Below are 24177 nucleotides of genomic sequence, written 5' to 3'. Positions count from 1 at the left end.
CAGGTTGCTCCTCTCCTTGATTCGTTCCCATCCATTGTATCTTATCTTATCTTTCTGGTGGTTTGGAAAATAAATTGACCCCCTCTTCTTCTTTGTGGCAGCCCCTCAAATACTGGAACATTGTTATCATGTCACCCCTAGTCCTTCTTTTCTCTAGCCTAGCCAAATCCAAATCCTGCAACCGTCCTTCATATGTTGTTTTCTCTAGGCTATTAATCACCTTTATTTGTTCTTCTTTGCACTTTTTCCAAAGTCTCAACATCTGTTTTTATTAATGTGGTGACCAAAACTGGATAGAGTATTCCAGGTGGGATCTTACTAAAGCTTTACAAAGCAGTACTACCTCTCTACATCTCAGCCTTTGGTAATCATTTCATTCTTCTCTGAATCAGGGGTCTCCAACCTTGGCAACTTTAAGACTTGTGGACTTCAACTCTTAGAGTTCCTCAGCCAGCTTTGCCTCAATTCTGGGAGTTGAAGTCCACAAGTCTAAAAGTTGCCAAGGTTGGAAACCCCTGCTCTGAATTGTACCACCAGAATTCAGTGGTGTCTTGTTTTTCTCATTCTGGAGATAACAGTGTCCCCCCCCTTCCTCCTCCAGTTAAGAACTAAAACAAATGATGCTACCCACTCCAGCAACATCACATAATCAGTAAGACTGTAGGTAGTCCTTGACTACGACCACAATTGAGCCCAATTTTTCAGTTGCTAAGCAAGATGACTTTAAGTGACTTTTGCCCCATTTTATAATAATTATAATAATATCAGAATTGGAAGGGACCTTGGAGGTCTTCTAGTCCAACCCACTGCCCAAGCAGGAAACCCTACACCATCTCAGACAGATGGCTATCCAACATTTTCTTAAAAATTTCCAGTGTTGGAGCATTCACAACTTCTGCAGGCAAGTTGTTCCACTGATTAATTGTTCTCACTGTCAGGAAATTTCTCCTTAGTTCTAGGTTGCTTCTCTCCTTGATTAGTTTCCACCCATTGCTTCTTGTTCTATCTTCAGGTAGAACATTTTATGACCTTTCTTGCCACAGCTGTTAAGTAGTTAAGTCAGTAACACGTTAAGTGAATCTGGCTTCCCTATTGACTTTGCTTGTCCGAATGTTGCAAGAGGGGATCACATGACCCCAGGACACTGCAACCGTCATGAGTACATGCCAGTTGCCAAGCGTCTGAATTTTAAGCACATGACCAAGCAGATGCGGCAACGGTACTAAGTGTGAAAAACGGTCATAAATCATTTTTTCCCCGTGCTGTTGTAACTTTGAACACTCCCTAAACTAACTGTTGTAAGTCAAGGTCTACCGATAAAAGATCGGTGCTCCGTGTCCAGAACCAGAAATAACATGAACTCAATTTGTAATTTGTCTATCTTCATTTATAGCTTAGTGTTACATATTAATCCACTGGTAGTTATTTGTTAAACCTTGTCCTAAAAAACCAGGCCACTGAATTAGTTTCAGCCAGATATCCAAGCATTTGGCCAATGCAGCATTGACACAATTTTTTCATCTGGCACTTGTTTTTGCTGTTAGGGAAAAAAATTTAGCATTTAAAGTAGCGAAATGTACAAGATGATGTTAATAATACTCTTAAAAGTAACAGCAGTGGTTCGGATAATGGTGATAATGTGCTTGAAAATTAGCTAATGTCAGGAGCAAAAGACCAGGCTCATAAGTGAAGGGTTCAAATTAACTGATTTATTACTAAAAGGCTATGCGCTGGAATTTTTAACACTTGGATAGAGTTAATGGCAGTCAAGAGGGAGTTGGGCTTATTTTATTTGCCGCTACTTAGTGATTCTAATCTAGACTGATTCTTCTTTTCACCTGCAACCTAAGACATTAAAGTAGCCAAAATTAGCTCAGATGGATAAGAGGCACGTGCACTAATCTGGGGAGGACTAGTTTGAGAAATAGCATCTGAAATTCTAGAAATCAGAACAATAATTAGGTCAACTTTCCCCAAAATTCAATATTTGTCATCGTTCCCCAGTTATGCTGGCCTGTCCTTAAGGACTGTTGTGTCCCCCCCACTCCCTGATATTATAGAAATATAGTTTTCAGCTCAGAATAGAATAGAATAGAATAGAATAGAATAGAACAGAATAGAATAGAATTTTTTATTGGCCAAGTGTGATTGGACACACAAGGAATTTGTACATAAAAGAAAAGATACCTTCATCAAGGTACAACACTTACAACACTTACAACCCTTAATGATAGTCATAGGGTACAAATTTAACACTTAATGATACAACACTTAATGATACAACACTTAATGAATGCTCCAACACTGGAAATTTTTAAGAAAATGTTGGATAACCATCTGTCTGAGATGGTATAGGGTTTCCTGCCTAAGCAGGGGGTTGGACTAGAAGACCTCCAAGGTCCCTTCCAACTCTGTTGTAATTATTATTATAGTCATAGGCTACAATTAAGCAATCAGGAAACAATATCAGTATAAATCATAAGGATACAAGCAACAAAGTTACAGTCATAGGGTCATAAGTGGAAGGAGATGGGTAATGGGAACGATGAGAAGATTAATAGTAGTGCAGATTTAGTAAATAGTTTGACAGTGTTGAGGGAATTATTTGTTTAGCAGAGTGATGGCTTTCGGGGAAAAAACTGTTCTTGTGTCTAGTTGTTCTGGTGTGCAGTGCTCTGTAGCGTCGTTTTGAGGGTAGGAATTGAAACAGTTTATGTCCAGCATGTTACATATTTTCACAGCCCTCTTTTTGATTCGTGCAGTATACAGAATTGCTCATAAGTGCTAAATGCTCTTATAGTAGGGCTTGCTATTTAAAAGAGAGAGAATTAATCCTGCTATTATGAAAATAGTTTGGGCCAAATCTTTGTTGATTTTACACACAGTGTAAACAATCAGATGAATGGATGTAAGCTATATTTGTGTCCTCATTTGATTTCTGTTAACCATATTGGTTAATGGGAAGAAATATTTCAAATGTAACTTCAGGTAGTCCTTGACTTATGACCACAATCTCTTGCTAAGTGAGGTAGTTGTTTGGTGAGTTCTGCCCCATTTTGCTTTCTTTCTTGACACAGCTGTTCACTGAATCACCGAATAGAATAGAATAGAATAGAATAGAATAGAATAGAATAGAATAGAATAGAATAGAATAGAATAGAATTTTTATTGGCCAAGTGTGATTGGACACACAAGGAATTTGTCTTGGTGCATACGCTCTCAGTGTACATAAAAGAAAAGATACGTTCATCAAGGTACAACATTTACAACACAATTGATGATCAATATGGACAGGTTGTTGGGTAGACTGAATGCCACCACGTGTTTACTGGACCCGTGCCCCTCCTGGCTGGTGCTGGCCACTCAGGAGGTGACACGAGGCTGGCTCCAGGCGATTACGATCGCTTCTTTGGTGGAGGGCGTCTTTCCGGCCGCCTTGAAAGAGGCGGTGGTGAGACCCCTCCTTAAGAAGCCTTCCCTGGACCCGGCTGTTTTAGGTAATTATCGTCCGGTCTCCAACCTTCGCTTCGCGGCGAAGGTTGTAGAGAGTATGGTGGCATATCAGTTTCCCCTGCACCTGGATGAAACCGTCTATCTAGACCCGTTCCAGTCCGGTTTCCGGCCCGGTTACAGCACAGAGACGGCTTTGGTCGCGTTGGTGGATGATCTCTGGAGGGCCAGGGATAGGGGTTGTTCCTCTGCCCTGGTCCTATTAGACCTCTCAGCGGCTTTCGATACCATCGACCATGGTATCCTGCTGCGCCGGCTGGAGGGATTGGGAGTGGGAGGCACCGTTTATCGGTGGTTCTCCTCCTATCTCTCCGACCGGTCGCAGTCGGTGTTGACAGGGGGGCAGAGGTCGACCCCGAGGCGCCTCACTTGTGGGGTGCCGCAGGGGTCGATCCTCGCCCTTCTGTTTAACATCTACATGAAGCCGCTGGGTGAGATCATCAGTGGTTTCGGCGTGAGGTACCAGCTGTATGCGGATGACACCCAGCTGTACCTTTCCACGCCGGACCACCCCAACGAAGCTATCGAAGTGCTGTCCCGGTGTCTGGAGGCTGTACGGGTCTGGATGGGGAGAAACAGGCTCAAGCTCAATCCCTCCAAGACAGAGTGGCTGTGGATGCCGGCATCCCGGTACAGTCAGCTAAATCCGCGGCTGACCATCGGTGGCGAGTCATTGGCCCCGATGGAGGGGGTGCGCAACTTAGGCGTCCTCCTGGACGAACGGCTGTCTTTGGAAGATCATTTGACGGCCGTCTCCAGGAGAGCGTTTTACCAGGTTCGCCTGGTGCGCCAGCTGCGCCCCTTTCTGGACCGGGATGCCCTGTGCACAGTCACCCACGCACTCGTGACGTCTCGCCTGGATTACTGCAATGCTCTCTACATGGGGCTCCCCTTGAAGGGCATCCGGAGGCTGCAGTTAGTCCAGAATGCGGCTGCGCGGGTGATAGAGGGAGCCCCTCGTGGCTCCCGTATAACACCTAACCTGCGCAGACTGCACTGGCTACCTGTGGCCTTCTGGGTGCGCTTCAAGGTTTTGGTGACCACCTTTAAAGCGCTCCATGGCATAGGGCCGGGTTATCTACGGGACCGCCTACTGCTACCGAATACCTCTCACCGACCCGTGCGCTCTCACAGAGAGGGACTCCTCAGGGTGCCGTCAGCGAGGCAATGTCGTCTGGCGACGCCCAGGGGAAGGGCCTTCTCTGTGGGGGCTCCCACCCTCTGGAATGAACTGCCCCCAGGACTTCGTCAGCTTCCGGACCTTCGGACCTTCCGCCGCGAGCTTAAAACATACCTATTTAATTGCGCAGGACTGAGTTAGTTTTTAGTTTGTGGGTTTTAACTTGGGTTTTAATTTTTTATATTTTTAATTATTAGGCTTTTGAATAAGTTTTTTAATTGTTTTTAGAATTGTATTTATTGCTTTTAAATGCCTGTAAACCGCCCTGAGTCCTTTGGGAGATAGGGCGGTATATAAATATAAACAATAAATAAAATAAATAAATAAATATAGCAATATAAATCATAAGGATTGCCAGCAACAAGTTATAGTCATACAGTCATAAGTGGAAAGAGATTGGTGATGGGAACTATGAGAAGATTAATAGTAGTGCAGATTCAGTAAATAGTTTGACAGTGTTGAGGGAATTATTTGTTTAGCAGAGTGATGGCCTTCGGGAAGAAACTGTTCTTGTGTCTAGTTGTTCTGGTGTGCAGTGCTCTATAGCGTCGTTTTGAGGGTAAGAGTTGAAACAGTTTATGTCCAGGATGTGAGGGATCTGCAAATATTTTCACGGCCCTCTTCTTGATTCGTGCAGTATACAGGTCCTCAATGGAAGGCAGGTTGGTAGCAATTATTATAACACAGTTGTTCAGTGAGTGGCTTCCCCATTGACTTGGCTTGTCAGAAGGTCGCAAAAGGGGATCACATGACCCCAGGACACTGTAACCGTCATAAATATGAACTAGTTTCCAAGCTTACAAATGTAAATCACATGACCACGGGGATGTCATAAGTGTGAGCAATGGTTGTAACTCTGAAAATACGTTCATAAGTCACATTTTTTAGTGCTGATATAACTTTGAGCAGTCACTAAACAAACTTTTGTAAGTTGAAGACTATCTGAACTAATCATTAAGTGATTTGGGTCTGATTTATTTATTTTTTAGTGAAGTATAAAAATGGTTATCCGAAAGCAGGGCCGTCTTAACAGCATTATGGGTCCTGGGCAAAGCAGTGTACTGGGGCCTCTACGACAACTATGCACAGGGATTAAAATGTGAATGGTCGATAAAATTAAACATATATTTATTTTATTGGCACTTCCAACAAAATCAACGTTGAAACATTAAAAACATGCGGGCTGGTCTCATAATCTATGGGGAAAAAATCAGTGTTAATTTCTATTAATGCATATTAACGGTAAAGGTTCCCCTCGCACATACGTGCTAGTTGTTCCTGACTCTAGGGGGCGGTACACATTTCCGTTTCAAAGCCAAAGAACCGGCGCTGTCCGAAGATGTCTCCGTGGTCATGTGGCCAGCATGACTCAACGCCAAAGGCTCACGTAACGCTGTAGCCTTCCCACCAAAGGGGGTCCCTATTTTTCTACTTGCATTTTTTAGGTGCTTTCGAACTGCTAGGTTGGCAGAAGCTGGGACAAGTAACGGGAGTTCACCCCGTTACACGGCACTAGGGACTCGAACCGCTGAACTGCTGACCTTTCGATCCACAAGCTCAGTGTCTTACCCACTAATCCACTGCGTCCCTCTTATTAATGCATCTTAGTATTAATTAGTTAGTATTAATTTAAAAATGCTGTAAAATGTAGTAAATGTGCTGCTGTATTGATATGATACAAGGTGCATTGAAGGGTTAACATACACAGATTAATATGGGGCCCCTATGCTCATGGGGCCCACGGGCAAGTGCCCATCAGGCCTATGCGTTAAGAAAGCCCTTCAAAAGGAAATCCAAGAAAGCAGGATTTATTTTGGAAAAAACATGCATTGGATTCAGGCGGTTCGGGCGAACTTGTAGCAGCAATCGCGGGTGGGCCTGCCCACCCACCCTGGTGCTATGCTATCCTATTTAGCCATATTTTCTAAGCCGGGCGCATGCATGGAAGGTGCGTGTCCAAGCAAAGCGCATGCGCAGAAGGCCGGGCACATGCGCGGAAGGTGCGCACCCGCAGGGCAAACCTGTGGTAAACGGGCAAAAAGTTTGCACTGTTCAACTAAAATTCTTCTGCCACATGCATCTAGATAAGTGTTGTAAATGTTGTACCTTGATGAACGTATCTTTTCTTTTATGTACACTGAGAGCATATGCACCAAGACAAATTCCTTGTGTGTCCAATCACACTTGACCAATAAAATTCTATTCTATTCTATTCTAGATCAGAGGTCTCCAACCTTGGCAGCTTTAAGACTTGTGGGCTTCAACTCCCAGAATACCTCAGCCAGCAAAGTCCACACATCTTAAAGTTGCCAAGGTTGGAGACCCCTGATCTAGATAGATGAGGTCACAGCTACCATTATTCCTAGCAAAACAGATTAAAATGGAAATGCTAAAACATCCAACAGCCATTGGTAGCTGAGAATGGTAGGGCTTGTCTCCTTTCTCTCAAGGGCATTGTGATAAAGAATAATTTAAACATACTTCAAAGTGAGTTCATAAGGCACTCGTTCCTCCACAAGGAAATGAAATATTCCCTGACTAATCAATTTCTGAGGATTTTACATTAGCCTCCTTTTTGAGGTTTATTTACATGTGTTTTTTCTTTTAATCCTAAACCAAAAGTAGGTACAGATAGTCCTTGAGTTATGACCATAATGGAACCTGCCCTTCACAGTCATAAAACAGGTCACTCACATGCCTGACTGGATTCTATGATTTATTTATTTATTGTGGTGGTTGTACATTTTTTTTTTTGTTTACATTTATACCCCGCCCTTCTCCGAAGACTCAGGGCGGCTTACAATGTATAAGGCAATAGTCTCATTCTATTTGTATATTTTTTTACAAAGTCAACTTATTGCCCCCCCCAACAATCTGGGTCCTCATTTTACCTACCTTATAAAGGGTGGAAGGCTGAGTCAACCTTGGGCCTGGTGGGGCTTGAACCTGCAGTAATTGCAGGCTATTGTGTTCTAATAACAGGCTTCTCTACTGCCTGAGCTATCCCGGCAGTGTACCCGGAGTGTGGGTACATGCGAATTTGGTAGTTTTATAAATGAACCCATTGTTCGCTATGGCGAGGTTTCGCTGAAAACTGGTGATAAATTCTGATTTTTGTGAAATGCAGTCTCAACCTTGTGGGACAGCTGTAAATGCCATATTTCCGAGGGCCTGGTAGTGGGAGAATGTGAAAACTTCAAAGCCTGGTCGTAAATCTGCTTTTTCAGATAGGGTGTAACTTCAAGCAGCTGTGAATCCTTGGTAAGTCAAGCACTACCCTATATTACAATGATTACATTAAGATTACAAAGGTAGGATTCATTTACTGCTTAATTCTGAGGAAGGACCCTGTCCCCTTTATCACAGGTCATATGTTAACAGCTAGAAAGTACAGGTAGTCCTTGACTTACAACAGTTCACTTAGAGACCGTTCAAAGTTACAACGGTCCTGAAAAAAAGGGACTTACGACCGTTTTTCACACAACTGTTGAAGAATCAACATGATCATGTGATCAAAATTTGGGTGCTCGGCACCTGACTCACATTTATGATGGTCGCAGTGTCCCGGGGTCACGTGATCCCCTTTTGCAACCTTACGACAAAGTCAGTGGAGAAGCCAGATTCACTTAACGACGGTGTTACTAACAACTGCAGCGATTCCTTTAACAACGGCGGCAAGAAAGGTCGTAAAATGGGGGCACTTAACACATATCTCAGCAACAGAAATGTTGGGCACAATGGTGATCATAAGTCGAGGACTCCCTGCACCCAGAAAGTAAGAAATTAAGCAGACGTCGTCTCTATTAAATCAGTCACCCCGAAGGTATGTTTTGTTTTGTGTTTTTCACCTTTCCCGATCTGAGGTATCCCATTAATTCTCCTGTTGTTTTACGGATTGGTGGACAAGGAATGTAAGAGTTGGTCAAAGTCAAGCTGTGATCTCTGTCTTGTGAGGAACTGGACCCAGCGAGCTAAGTATAGCTCCTCTTGGGAACAGAGGGAGAAAAATAGCCTCTCAGGCTTAAAGCAGGATTTTCTGCAAGCTGCAAATTGGACATTCTCTCTTGGCATTTCTTTTCGGAGAAGCGGCTGATGAACAGGATGGACATAAATACAAGCAGGCCTCGACTTAATAATCATTCGTTTTAATGACCGTCCGGCAACAGCGCTGACGAAAGGGACGTACGGCCGTTTTTCACACAAGGGTGGTGTCAAATTGCCTTCGATCAATACTCAAGAAAGAATAACCCTGACTCCATTTGATTATAGAGATCAGTAACTTTTACTGAGCATGTCAGATAGCAATAGAAGCAAAGCTAAAACTGGAAATAGATATGGCTTACAGATACATTTCCCATTATTCAGCCCTCCTCCCTTCAAAAGTCAAACAGTTTTACTCCGTTGTCCTTCTCCTCTTTGGCCACGTGGTACTTTACTTCCAATGTTATTCCTCTGTCTGTCTTCCGGTTGGTATGCCTGGCATCCAGAGCTCGTTAAAGCTGCGCCCGTCTTTTTGTTTGAATCCTTCTTCCCCAATCCTTTCGTATGGCAGCCAGAGCACTTAAAGGAGCCATCACCCCATTAATCACACATAACAAGTAGCAATAAAACATTTAACGAAATGATAAAACAGTTAAACACTCTACTAAGTAAATAAACACTTAAAGTAATAAGCGGAGGCTGACAGGTGGTTACGTGATCAAAATTCAGATCCACACGCAAACTGGACTTTTCCGGAACTGGATATTCCGGAAAGGTCCACGCGAGCAAAGTCGACGGGCAAACCGGGCTCCCTTAACCACCGTTTTGCTAGCTTGACAACTTCGGTGATCCAACGGCGGCAAGAAAGGTTGCAAAATGGGACCACAACGGGACTTGCTCAGCAACAGACATTTTGGCTTCCGTTGTGGTCATACGTTGAAGACTACCAGTACCTGTTGTCAGGTTCCGGACAGGCGCTTGGAAAAAAGACAAAACCAGGATTCTGGGTGTAGCAATCTTTATCCGGCGCTCCGGCACATTCCAACCATCAATCACAGTGAAGAAAAATAGCGCTATCGCGCAGTGCTCCCCTCTACCTTTTAATATCTCTCGTGCGCCAGCCGTGACTACACCCTCCCCCCCAGCAACGCCCCCAACACACTTTCATCCTATAGCACAGCCAATATGCCGCCCCTAATTCATGCTGGCTGGTTGTTGTGACCCAGGCCCAAATAGGTAGTAGGAAACTCATTCTGTGAAAAACCAAACAAACTTTATTTGAACAGCTGAGAATTAATTCATTCCCAGCGTAATTCAACTAAATTAAAGCAAATTCTTCCCAAGACAAATGCCTCAGTCCTATCACCAACCTTGGTCCAATTAGACAAACTGCCAAAGGCCTTTCTTGGCAAACGTTGAGAAGTCACAAAAATAAATGCAAGACGTAAACGAAGCAGAAGACGCAGCTACCAATATTGTTTTCCGGCAAAGGCCAAACGCCGTTGCTGGTCTGTTTTAAGCCTTATGGGAGGGGCCAGTCATCTCTTGTCCCTACTCCCGAGTTGTCCTCTCTGCTTGAGCTGCTCTTGCCTTCTGATAGCTCTTCTCATGTGTGCATTAGGAACAGGCTCCTCCTGTTCCTCTGCCTCACTACTGTCAGGCTCTGGAGTCCCCACCTCATTCCCCAATGGCCCTGGCCCCACCTCAGCTCCGATGCAGAGCCCTCATCTGGGCCTTCCCAGCCTCCAGGACTGGCCCACATTCTTCCTCAGCCTCATCGCTATCTGACTCTTTTGCCAGCTCCACAGGCTGCTGGCGGACCACAACACTGGCTTAGTTCCTTATACAAGCCACGACTCAGCAACTCCTCCGTGGTTTGGCTCTGTTGGCTGTTCAGCGGCAGCCCCAGTGATGACGTGGCCCGGACGAATCCACAATTGGTGTTGGACTCATATGTGAGTCATCTGGTCCTGCCTGAATGACAGCTTCGAGTATCATTGGGCTGGGGTTGACACCTATATCCGAAGCCAGCTTCACCCATTCAACTGCAAACTTTGGTTTTAGGTCAGAACAATACCGCCCACCAATGGCTATTGGTCCATGCCAAAAAAATCGATCCCATTGCACAACCAGTGCCACCTCCAGATCAAAGAGGGCAGCTTCTTGTAACGTTGGCAGAGACAGCCATGGACGGGGAAAGGGCAGAAGCAAAGTGAAAGAGCTTATGCAACCCACGGTGGAGTGTGGGTAGCCTTTCCTATATTTAACTTCATTTGCTCGGTGTTGAAAGCATCCTTTGTAGGCTCCACTGAAGCCCTGGAGAATATGAGAACTCTCACACGCATCACCCTTGAACTAGCTGGTTAGATCGATCTGGTAGGTAGGTATCCTGTTTTCCCGAAAATAAGACCCAACCAGAAAATAAGTCCTAGCGTGATTTTTCAGGATGCTCGTAATATAAGCCCTACCCCATAAAATAAGCCCCAGTTAGGATTGTCAGCCAGATGGATGCATTTAGTACCTTATTTCCGCCAAAATAAGACCTCACCAGAAAATAAGCCCTAATGCGTCTTTTGGAGCAAAAACTAATATGAGACCCGGTCTTATTTTCTGGGAAACACAGATAGTTGATATATAGGTAGATCCAGGAGGTAGGTTGATCTGGTAGGTAGATAGATCAGGTAGATCTGGGATGTTGTTAAATCTGGTAAGTAGGCAGATCAGGTAGGTCTGGTAGAGAGATACATCTGAGAGGTAGGCAACAATAGCACTTAGACTTACATACCACTTCACAGGGATTTATGTCCCTCTTTAAGTGGTTTACAGAGGCAGCCTGTGGCCCCCGACAATCTGGGTCCTCATTTTATCAACTTCGGAAGGGTGGAAGGCTTAGTGAACCTTGAGCCGGTGAGATTCGAACTGCTGGCAGTCAGCAGAAGTACACTGCAGTACTAGATTCTAACTACAATGGCACCACGGCTGGGTGGTCTAGGTAGGTAGATCAGGTAGGTAGTAGGTAGATCTGGTAGGTGGGTAGATCCGGTAGATAGGTAGATCTGGTTGGTAGCAGGCAGACGGACAGCTGGCAGATAGGTAGATATCTGATAGTTAAGATGATAGAGAGGGTAGGTAGGTAGGTAGGTAGGTAGATAGAAGATTGATAGATAGATAGATAGATAGATAGATAGATAGATAGATAGATAGATAGATAGATACAGAGAGAGAGAGAAACTGATAGATACTGAGATAGATAGAGAGAGAGAGAGAGAGGCTGATAGATACTGAGAGAGACAGAGACAGAGAAACAGATACTGAGAGATGAGAGAGAGAGAGAGAGATACTGAGATAGAGAGAAAGATACAAATAGAGAGATACAGATAGAGAGAGAGAGACTGATAGATACTGAGAGAGAGGGAGAGAGAGAGATGGTTCTTGAGTCTGGGACAGTTGCTCTTGGGAAGCCAGGACCACCTGCTGCTCCCAGAGTCACCTAAGGACACACAACTTCCCTCTTTCAGAGCTTTGGGCCGTGATCAGGGTTTGCATTGCGCATGGCACAAAGCCAGATAGCTCCGTCTTCTTTGCCTCAGCCGCAGAACCGGCACTTGGGTTTGAGTATATGACTTTAAAGCAACCTGCATTTTTTTTTTTTTTGGCTCTCTGCATTTCTTTCTTTTATCACGTTTATCTGGCTGCCGATCTCACACGAGGCAGTTCTGGGGTAGCGTACTACAGCAATTGCAGGTAATCCTTGACTTACGACTGTCATGGAGCCTTCCCATCAGAGTCGTTAAGACGATTTAATGACCTTTTTTGCAGCAGTTGTAAAGTAGCAAGCGAACCAATGGTGCTTTATGGGAGCAGTTGTTTTTTTTTTGACCTTTCATTAAGTGAATCGCTGCAGCTGTTAAGCGAATCACACGGTCGCTAAGCGAATCCAACCTCCCCCAATGATTTTGCCTGTGGGAAGCTGGCCGTGAAGTTGTTGCAAATGGTGGATCGCACGACCTAAAGGTCGCCACAACCGTCATAAATACATGTTGGTTGCCAAGTGCCCAAATTTTGATCACGCGAACCCTGGAAAAATGCAGCGATGGTCGTAAGTGCGAGAACCTGCCATAAGTCACTTTTTTCAGTGCCCTTGTAATTTTGAACGGTCGCTAAACGAATGGTTGTGTGTCGAAGGCTACCTATATAGGCTCTTCAGCTGCATTGTATGGGACTATTTGGGTGTAAGCCACCTTGTGTTTTGGCAAGGACCCAAGTGGCTCTGCCTTATCAGGTGAGCTGGGAGGCAACCCGGAGGAGGGAGTTTCCCAAATCGCCTTCCCGTTTCAAGGGGACGTGTCCTCAGCCTTTTGATGTTTCTAAGTTACCTTTTTAATTGCCGCTGGTGGTTGTTCCTCATTCTTTAAAATTAGGTCTGATGTTTGACAGATGTGCCTAAGTTGTTTTTAAAATAATTATTACTATCAAATTCATATGCCACCCATCGAAGGCCACTTTGTGTGGCTTACAGCAAGATACCGGTACTCCTTGCTTTACGACCGCAATTGAGCCCAACATTTCCATGGTTAAGCGAGACCCCATTTTATGACATTTCTGGCCACATTTGTTAAGTGAATCGCTGCAGTTGTTAAGTTAGTCACATGGTTGTTAAGTGAATCTGGCTTCCCAATTGACATTTTATATATATATATATGTATTATATATAAAATTTATAGAACAGGATATCCTATATCTATCTATATTTCTTGTTCTATTGGTGGAGCAATTAGATAAAAATAGGAGCATGATGAAGGATTTATACCATATTCCCTTGCTAGCAAAATATTTTTCTCTTACGCAATTCTTATCCCTCTCGGAGATGCCCATCCAAGTCGTCCTAATTATTCTTCTAATTTTGGATTTAATTGAAAATCTCTTTCTGGGCATTTGCGGCATTAAAAATATGCCATCTTTTTTTTTTTTTTTAACAAAGATTATTTTTAATCTTTCCACACCATTTCAGTCTTTGTCTTCACCTTGTAAAACTTCACCGCAACTCTTGTGCAGTGCGGGCTGAATAAATTCCCATCTCCCATTTTCCCACCATCAGAAAAGCTGCTCTTGCTTCAAGACATAATAATAAAAGGAAACCCTGGGGGGTTGGTTGTTGTTTTTTTAAATGGAAATGTAGTTTGGTTGCTAGGAGTTTTTGATGGGTCTTCGGCCTTCCCCCCCTCCCCCCTTGTCTTTAAAGGGGGGAAAGAATAACAGAATAAAGCAAAGTTGGAAGGGACCATAGAGGTCTTCTAGTCCAACCCCCTGCTCAAGCAGGAGACCCTATACCAGGGGTCTCCAACCTTAGCAACTTTAAGACTTGTAGACTTCAACTCCCAGAGTTCAACTGGGAGTTGAAGTCCACAAGTCTTAAAGTTGCTAAGGTTGGAGACCCCTGCCCTATATCATTTCCAACAAAGTGATTGTCCAATCTCTTCTTAAAAAACACAACGGGCGTTCGATGTTTCATTCTTAAGTGTAGCTTCTAAGATGGCCCATATTTTGACAACGATTTGAAAGAAGTGCTTCATTTATTTATCTATCTTCTTCTTGTGCCATATCCGTCATCGGACGTTGACGATCATGTTGGCGATCCTATTTTTATCAACAGCAGCACGAAAAAGTGCTGCTGAGTTGTGTCCAAACCAGTCCCTTAGATTTTGAAGCCATGATGTTCTTCTTCTGCCTGGACCTCGTTTGCTTTCAATCTTTCCCTGGAGGGTTAAGTGAAGGATGCCATATTTTTCCAGGTTTAGTATCAAATGTCCAAAATATTCTAACTTTCGCTTTTTTTTATGGTTTTCATGATGTCCCTTGGCTTTCCCAGGCGGCTTATCACCACCTCATCTGTGATTTTGTCAACCCAGTTTATATGTAACAGCTGCCTGTAAATCCACATTTGTACCCTATGACTATCATTAAGTGTTGGACCTTATGATTCTTGACGAACGTATCTTGTCTTTTTACGTACTCTGAGAGCATATGCACCAAAGACAAATTCCTTGTGTGTCCAATCACACTTGGCCAATAAAGAATTCTATTCTATTCTATTTTTTTTTATTTAATTTTGTCATAACAGTATACATAAACATTGTCATAAGTAAAAAAAACATAACATGAAGAAAATATATATATATATATAAGTAAAGAATATGCATTAGCTATATTAATTTGATATAATAAAGGGAACAATAGGACAGGAACGGTAGGCACTTTTGTGCTCTTATGCACGCCCCTTATATTTCAAATGCTTCTAGTCAAATGCTTCTAGTCGCTTCAAGTGGCTTTCTGTCAGAGACCGACTCTCTGCTCCGTATTATTTATCTATATCCTGCCCTAATTATTTGTATAGATGACTCAAGGCAGCAAACATACCGAATACAACTTTCTCCTATTTTTCCCACAATGATTCTTGACGAAGGTATCTTTTCTTTTATGTACACTGAGAGCGTATGCACCAAGACAAATTCTTTGTGTGTCCAATCACACTTGGCCAATAAAAAATTCTATTCTATTCTATTCTATTCCTAATTTCTATTCTATTCTATTCTATTCTATTCTATTCCGAACGTATCTTTTCTTTTATGTACACTGAGAGCATCTGCACCGAGACAAATTCCTTGTGTGTCCAATCACACTTGGCCAATAAAAAAAATCTATTCTAAATCATAATTACATTTTTACAGCTTTCCAATACTGCCATTTTTAGTAATATCCACTATCTTTCGGCCGATTATATAAATATAGATTTTGTTTGTTACATACACATTACATTTAAAGATTTAAAGATGTAAACGTTGAATAAAAACAATTTTTTAAAAAAATTCTATACTATAGTGTACTGTACTGTACTATGACAACCCTATGAGGTTGGTTGGCCCGAGGGAGGGTGATTGGCTGAAGGTCACCCATTGGATTTCATGCCTAAGGCAGACCTAGAACTCACCATAGGGCCCGGATACTTACGGGACCGTCTGCTGCTACCGAATACCTCTCACCAACCCGTGCGCTCTCACAGAGAGGGACTCCTCAGGGTGCCGTCGGCCAGACAGTGCCGGCTGGCGACACCCAGGGGAAGGGCCTTCTCTGTGGGGGCCCCCACCCTCTGGAACGAGTTTCCCCCAGGACTTCGCCAACTTCCCGACCTCCGAACCTTTCGCCGCGAGCTTAAGACACATCTATTTATTTGCGCAGGACTGGACTAGATTTTAAATTCGAATTGGTTTTAATGGGGATTTTATTATTTTTATTATCATTTTAATTATTCGGCCAATTATAATAAGTTTTTTAATGGATGTTTTATTTGTATTTATATGTATATTTTTATCTGGTTGTGAACCGCCCTGAGTCCCTAGGGAGATAGGGCGGTATAAAAATATGAAAAATAAAATAAAATAAAATAAAATAAATAAATAAATAAACCATCTCCTGACAGTTGCCTCAAAGGGTATGTTGCAGGCCCCCCTCAATTAGGGATGTACTTCTGATCCACAGGATGTTCCATAGGAAGGGACCACGAAAGCAGTCTTCTCAGTGGTGGCCCCTTCTCTATGAAATAACTTTCCCCTGGCGGTTTGATTGCCCCCCCTCCCCCGCCCCATTTTACTGCTTTTCCAAAAGACCCAGAAAATGTGGTTTTTTGTCAGCAGGACTGGAGATACAACTGATCAAGTGACTGATTTGGTTGTCTTGTTGCTGCCATGGGGAATACGTGTGAGGTTTATTGTTTTTATAGTGTGGATTTTTAGTACGGTGAGCTGCCCAAAGTTGCATATGTGAGTTGGGCAGCCAAATAGGTTTGTTTAATAAATAAAATAAATTAACCAGGTCCTCTAAACCAGGGATCTCCAATCTTGGTCCCTTTAAGACTTGTGGACTTCAACTCCCAGAGTCCCTCAGCCAGCAAAGCTGGCTGAGGGACTCTGGGAGTTGAAGTCCACAAGTCTTAAAGGGACCAAGGTTGGAGACCCCTGGTCTAAACAACAGCAGAGTTGGGGAGGCTCTCCAAATCTCAGAAGGAACCTTGTTCCAAAGGGCAGGCACTGCTACAGGGATCTATTGAGATCCACTTCCAGGATCTTAATAGATGCATTACAGCTAGTCCTTGACTTACGACCACGATTGCCTACGGCACTTTGTCGGCAAAGTGATGCCTCTGCTTTTTCATATCTTGCCGAAGTTTGCCATAGTTTTCCTCCCAAGGAGGAAATACCCTCTTAATTTCATGATTGAATTCACCGTCTGCATTGGGGGGGTGTCATCTAGTCCAGCCCCAATTCTAACGCTTCAGCACCTGCTAAAATTAAATTGCTGTTTATAAATGTCTTTATCAACTGTTTTGTAAAGGCCCCATTTTCGGTCTGAACGGCCTCCTGCATCACTGCTGGCCAAAAGAGGCGTGGTGGGGCCTCACGCAGTTCCTCCCCCACCCCCATGTCCCGTTTTTGGCCTGGACGGCCTTCTGCGGCACTCTGCCAGCCAAAAGGGAAGGGGGATGGCTGTGTGCGCCCCCCCCCCACACCCTGTTTTGGCTACCACAGGCTGGTTGTTTGCTATTTCCAGCCCGGCCCTGCGGGCCAGATTTAAACATTCCACAGGCTCCATCCGGCTCACGGGCCTTGAGTCTGACACCCCTGTCAATATACGACCAATGTATAAACTTGTGATGGCAAACCTGGTACGCATGCCACAGGTGGCACACAGAGCCCTCTCTGCGGGCACACGAGCCGTCACCCAGCTCAGCTCCACCTCGCATGCACGTACGCCTCCCGCTGGCCAGCTGATTTTCGAGTCTCTGCTGCACATGAGCAGGGGACGGGGCGCATGCGGGAGATGCATGCGCATGCTGGGGGAGTCTTGTGCACATGCACAAGGGGGGTGGGTCTTGCGTGCATGGCCCCCCCCACTCCCCATGGCCTGTTTTGGGCCTAGCAGGCCTCCCTGCCGCCTCCTGGGACCAAAAATGGGCCACGGGGGGGGTGCAGTTTCGCCATATGAGAACAAAACGGTTATCCATCACTGGAATAAACAGAGTGTCAGGACGTATTGCACAACATTTATTTGAAATTCCCGTTCCCGTAACCGGAACCCTTTGGGGTAGGTGTCGTGTACAAAACAACTCTCTCTCAGTTTTCCAAGTATCTGAAGAAAGCAATATATAGCCTCTGACTCATTTGCACCCATTCCTCCGTGAAACCTTAACCTTAAACACCTCTCTCATTTCTCCATAAAGGAAAGTGTAGTCCATTTATAAACTCAGCCATTAACTGAAAAGCGGTATCCCCAGAGCACACACGAACTAGATTTATATTGCCGTAAATCACAGCCTGGACTTGTTTAGCTAATGCACTGTGTGTACTTAAGCAATGGGGCTCCTAAGCTATAATTTAATCTTAGTGTGTTGCATGAACGCAACTAATTACATTTTACTAGACATGACGCATTGGGTCAGGTTTGGGAGATGGTTTCCTTACCAGATTCCTCAATGTCTTTCCACAGTAGCAGAGCTTCTAATGTACAGGTAGTCCTCGACTTAACGACCACAGTGGAGGCAGAAATTTCAGCTGCTAAGCAAGACAGTTGTTAAATGTGTTTCCCTCCCCCCCCTCCCATTTTACGACCTACCTCTCTTGCTAAGTGAATCACTGCACTTGTTAAGTGAGTAACACGGTGGTTAAGTTAATCTGGTTTCCCCATTGACTTTGCTTGTCAGAAAGTAAATTAAAGACGATGGGAAAAGTTCTTAAAAATTCAGGGACCTGTAGGAAAAAAAAAAAAAATCATAAAATTGAGCATGGCTCACTTAGTGGTTGTCTTGCTTAGCAACAGAACTCTGGGGCTCCTCTGTCGTCGTATGTTGAGGACTCCCTGTATTTACATCTTTCAAATTTCATCCCACGAGTTCCAATCTTACCCTCTGGAGGGAAGTGAGAATAAGCCATGTACATTTATACATCTGAACAGCAGTGTGTTGTTTCTCTGTGTCATATAATATATGTGGGTATATGCATAATTTTTATTCATTTCTTTATGTTTTTGTCATGTTTATTTAGTGTATATTGGAAGAGGTGACCCTTTGAGAGCTGTATGCATTGAAATTTCATTTTAATGTACGCCAGTTAGTATACATTTAAAGTGACAGTAAAGTTGTTCTAAATTCAGACTCTCTACAGTGTGAGAGTCCTTTGATCAGATATAGAATAGAATAAAAGTTGGAAGGGATCTTGGAGGTCTTCTAGTCCAACCCGCTGCTCAAGTAGGATGTTGTGTCCCCCTCCCCCTCCGACGACCGGGTCTAGGAAGTCCGTATCAAACGTGGCAACGAGCCTCTGCAACTTGTCAAATTCCTTCGAGGTTTATCAGGGCAGGCAGGAGTCCAAGTTGTGACTTCAGCGATAGAGTCCGATAGCAGCAAACTAGATGAGACTTTGCTTGACTCAAGGTTGGAATGCCACAAGCAGGTCTTTTATATAGGCTGTGGGGTGTGGCTCCATGACTCAGCATTTATCCAGGCCTGCCCCACCCCTCCTTCGGCTGGTGTGGCTCTCAGATCTCCGGAAGTGAGGGTCCACCTACTTTGAATTCTCTTCAGCTGGATCTGCTGTCAGTAATTCCAGCACGTGGCTGGCTTCCTGCTCAGAGGCTGTAGGAGTGAGGTTTATCAGGTTTCTTTGTTCGTTCCTGGAATCCTCTCCGGGCATGGGGCCAGGGCTGGGGGCTGGAGGCATGACAGGCCGTTCATCTTCATTATCAGACTTGGAGTCTGATAACAGGCCCGAGTGTAGACGGGAGGGGCCGGTTGAGGAGAGGAGGGAGGACGAGGCATAACATAGGAGATCCTATTCCATTCCAGACAAATGGTAATACAATCTCTTCTTAACAACTTCCAGTGTTGGAGCATTCACAACTTCTGGAGGCAAATTGTTCCACTGATTAATTGTTCTCCCTGTCAGGACATTTCTCCTTAGTTCTAAGTTGCTTCTCTCCTTGATTAGTTTCCACTCATTGCTTCTTGTCCTCCCTTCAGGTGCTTGACTCCCTCCTCTTTGCGGCAGCCCCTCAAATATATTGGAAGACTGCTATCATGTCACCCCTAGTCCTTCTTTCCATTAAACTAGCCATACCCAGTTCCTGCAACCGGGAACTGTCTTTGTTGCTCTTCTCTGCACTCTTTCTAGAGCCTCCACATCTTTTTTTACATCGTGGTGACCACAAAAATGAAATTTCCTGCAGACGTTTCATGGCCCAACTAGGTCTAGACCACCTAGCACTGATGTTGTTACCTAGTTGGCGTCATGAAATGTCTGCAAGAAAACCACCGAGCTCCGAGAGCATCAAGGACCCTTCATTTGAACCCTCAGCTACAAATTCTCTCCTCTCTGTTGGTCTCTTCAATGGGCCACCCTTCAGACCTTTGTCTCTCGTTTCAGCCTCCCTTCCTGCAAGCCACCATCCGTTTGAAAAGTCATAGGGAGGATGGTACAGGTTAAAGGTTCTGGATACCAAAGCCAGCCGGTGGTGCTGTGCCACAAGATCGCAATTGCACAGCACGCTGGCCAACAGAAACGCGATACGATGCGCCAGTAATCAGTGGAGCAGGGGTCTCCAACCTCGGTCCCTTTAAGACTTGTGGACTTAAAGCTGGCTGAGGAACTCTGGGAGTTGAAGTCCACAAGTCTCACAGGGACCAAGGTTGGAGATTCCTGCAGTGGAACATGGTTGAAATTCTTACGCCGACGACAAAGCGTTGTAGATAGAAGCTTCCCGCTCATGAATGTAAACAGTCCCAGGCCAAGGAATGGGCCGGGGGGGGGCGGGGAAATAATGGCTTTCTTCCCGGCCCTCTCCCTCAGCCATTTTTTTTGTTGTTGTTTTATATTAGGACAGTGTTGGCAAACCTTTTTGGCACCAGAGTGCCCAAACGAACGTGTGTGCATGTGCGCACACCGGAGCTCCAGAAACCCATGTACTGGCCAGCTGGTCTTTGGGTTTCCGGCATGGTCGTGCGCGCGACCAGCTGGTCTTCATGCGCACCGGAGCACCGAAAACCCAAAGACCAGCTGGCCGTGTCACACATGCCTGGTTTTTATGGCCGTTTTCAGGCCATTTGGGGGGACGTTTTCAATGCCATTTTTTGGCTGTTTCCAGGCCGCTTTTGGGGCCATTTTCAGGCTGTTTTTCAGGCCGTTTTCAGAATTTTTCAGGACATTTTTTGGCTGTTTCCAGGCCGTTTTTTGGACCATTTTCCAGGCCTTTTTCAGGCCATTTTGTGGCTGTTTCCAGGCCATCTTTGGGCCATTTTTAGGCTGTTGTTCGGGCCATTTTCCGGGCCTTTTTCGGGCCATTTTTTGGCTGTTTCCAGGCTGTTTCAGGCCATTTTGTGGCTGTTTCAGGCCGCTGTCTCATGCATGGCTGTTTTTTTTGCCTGTTTCCAGGCCGTTTTTTGGGCCATTTTCAGGCTGTTTTTCAGGCCGTTTTCAGACTGTTTTTCAGGCCATTTCCAGACCATTTTTTGCCTGTTTCCAGGCCATTTTTTTTGGGGGGGGGGCATTTTTGGGCTGTTTTCAGGCCATTTTCCGGGCTGTTTTTTGGGCCGTTTTCAGCCGTTTTCCAGCGCACCTGCGCACCGGAAACTAGAACAGCAGCTGGCGACGGCACACGTGCCCACAGAGAAGGCTCTGCCTGCCCCCTGTGGCACGAGTGCCATAGATTCACCAACACAGTACTAGGGGGTCCTGATTGTATGGATGAATGAAAGAGACCCCTGTACAGGTAGTCCTCGACTTACGACCACAATTCAGCACCACATTTCCATTGCTAAGTAGCACTGTGGTTCAGTGAATTTTGGTCTCTCTTATGGCCTTTCTCTGCCACAGTTTTTTAAATGAACCAATGCAGTGGTTAAGTTAGCGACACACAGTTGATAAGGGAACCTGGCTTTCCCATTGGCTTTGCCTTGTAGGAAGGTCGCACAAGGTGATTGGTTAATTGTTCTCGCCCTTAGGAAATGTCTATGGGAGATTCTCAGTCATCCAGGTCATGGTTGTCCCCAAGGTGCTTTTTTCAAGAGGGAACTGGCAACTGGCTGGACTTTCTGATTTTTCTTTGAAGATGTTTCGCTTCTCCTCCAAGAAGCTTCTTCAGCTCTGACTGGATGGCGGGGAATGGAAGGAATTTATATTCTTTGCAGATTTATATTTCTTGCAGTAACGGCCAGCTGTCTGCAAGGAATATAAATCCTTCCACTCCCCACCATCCAGTCAGAGCTGAAGGAAGCTTCTGGGAGCGAAACCTCTTCAAAGAAAAACCAGAAGGTCCAGTTGCCTCCTCAAAAAAGCACCTTTGGGAGACCATTAGGAAATTTCTCCTTAGTTCTAGGTTGCTTCTCTCCTTGGTTAGTTTCCATTGTTTCTTGTCCTGCCTTTTGGTGCTTTGGAAATAGTTACACACACACACACACACACACACACACACACACCAAGTGGTGAAATTCAATTTTTTTTGCTATCGGTTCTGTGGGCCTGGCTTGCTGAACGTGGTGGGTGAAGGATACTGCGAAATCCCCATTCCCTCCCCACTCCTGGGAGAGGATATATATATATATTTTTTACATTTATATTCCGCCCTTCTCCGAAGACTCAGGGCGGCTTACAGTGTGTAAGGCAATAGTCTTCATCCTATCTGTATATTTACAAAGTCAACTTATTGCCCCCCCTCAACAATCTGGGTCCTCATTTTACCTACCTTATAAAGGATGGAAGGCTGAGTCAACCTTGGGCCTGGTGGGATTCGAGCCTGCAATAATTGCAGGCTGCTGTGTTTTAATAACAGGCTATCTTACAGCCTGAGCCACCACGGCAAAATCCCCATTCCCACCCCACTCTGGGGCCAGCCAGAGGTGGTATTTGCCAGTTCTCCGAACTACTCAAAATTTCCGCTACCGGTTCATCAGAACCTGCTGGATTTCACCCCTGCCCCCCCCTTTTCTTTGTAGGAGTGCCTCAAATATTTTAATACTGCTGTCATGTCCTCCCTAGTCCTTCTTTTCATTTATAATAAAAAGGTAAAGGTTCCCCTCGCACATATGTGCTAGTCGTTGCCGATTCTAGGGGGTGGTGCTCATCTCCATTTCAAAGCTGAAGAGCCAGCACTGTCCGAAGACGTCTCCTTGGTCATGTGGCTGGCATGACTCAACGCCAAAGGCGCACGGAACGCTGTTCCCTTCCCACCAAAGGTGGTCCCTATTTTTTCTACTTGCATTTTTTATGTGCTTTCGAACTGCTAGGTTGGCAGAAGCTGGGACAAGTCACGGGAGCTCACCTCCTTATGGTGCACTGGGGATTCGAACCGCTGAACTGCAGACCTTTTGACTGACAAGCTCAACGTCCTAGCCCCTGAGCCTACCTATTCATTTATACTAGACATACACGATTCCTGCATCTGTTCCTGGGTTACCGGAATGGGCCTCTTGGCCTTCAAGCTGATTTCTACATAATAATTCTGGTTGGTGATTGTGTTTTCATTTTGATTTTAGGCACCGCAAAGTGACTGACCTATGAGATGGCAGAGAATGGAAGACGTTGTGACTTCAGGCGCACCGCGATGAGCAAAGTGCTCAACGGAAGCTTGCTAGGTATATTGGGTCGGTAATAATCATTCCTGCAGGATGAAACAAGCACAGGTAGTCCTCGACATGCGACCACGATCGAACCCAACATTTCTGTTGCTAAGTGAGAGACATTTGTGAAGTGAGTTTGGCCCCATTTTACGACCTCCCTGGCCCCAGTTGTTAAGCAGATCCCTGCCGTTCTTCAGTTAGTAACACGTTTGTTAAGTGAAACCGGCTTCCCTGTTGGCTTTGCTTATCAGACGGTGTTGTGACCCAGGCCCAGGTAGGTAGTAATAAACTTAGTCCGTGGAAAAACAAACTTTATTCAGACAGTTGGGAATTACTTCATTCCCAGCGTCGTTCAACTCAAAGTAAAACAAATGCCTCCCAACACAAATTCATCAGTTATCTCACAAACCTTAGTCCAATTAGGCAAACTGCCAAAGGCCCTTCCTGGCAAACGTCTAGAAGCCACAAAAACAAAGACATACACGAAGCAGAAGACGCAGCTACCAACATTGTTTTCCGGCAAAGCTGAAACGCCATTGCTGGTCTGTTTTAATAATAATAATAATAATAATAATAATAATAATATTTTAATTTGTATACCGCCCTTCTCCCGAAGGACTCAGGGCGGTTAACAGCCATATAAAACAACAATCAAAACGCATACAATACAAATAAAAACAATAGCTAAAAAACTTATTTAAATTTGGCCCAATTATTAAAATACATTTTAAAACCCTAAAAACTACTTAAAAGTTAAAAACCCATAAAATCATCTAAAATCCTATGCCAGTCCTGCGTGCAGAAATAAGTACGTCTTAAGTTCGCGGTGAAATGTCCGAAGGTCAGA

General features: G+C 44.6%; 1 protein-coding gene across 1 annotated transcript in view; it reads left to right on the top strand.

Moving 5' to 3' along the window:
• The window catches only part of VMP1 (vacuole membrane protein 1), a 175636-nt gene that overhangs the window by 3291 nt on the left and 148168 nt on the right, over positions 1-24177 (top strand). The window contains exon 2 of the mRNA XM_058164136.1: positions 23247-23345. Within this exon, the coding sequence (XP_058020119.1) occupies positions 23273-23345 (73 nt within the window). The 5' untranslated portion in view covers positions 23247-23272. The remainder of the gene's footprint in view (positions 1-23246; positions 23346-24177) is intronic.

The sequence above is a fragment of the Ahaetulla prasina genome, chromosome 1 (assembly GCF_028640845.1).
Source record: "Ahaetulla prasina isolate Xishuangbanna chromosome 1, ASM2864084v1, whole genome shotgun sequence".
Lineage (NCBI taxonomy): Eukaryota > Metazoa > Chordata > Lepidosauria > Squamata > Colubridae > Ahaetulla > Ahaetulla prasina.
Note: the sequence above shows the minus strand (reverse complement) of the source record. Positions and strands in the feature narration are given on the sequence as shown.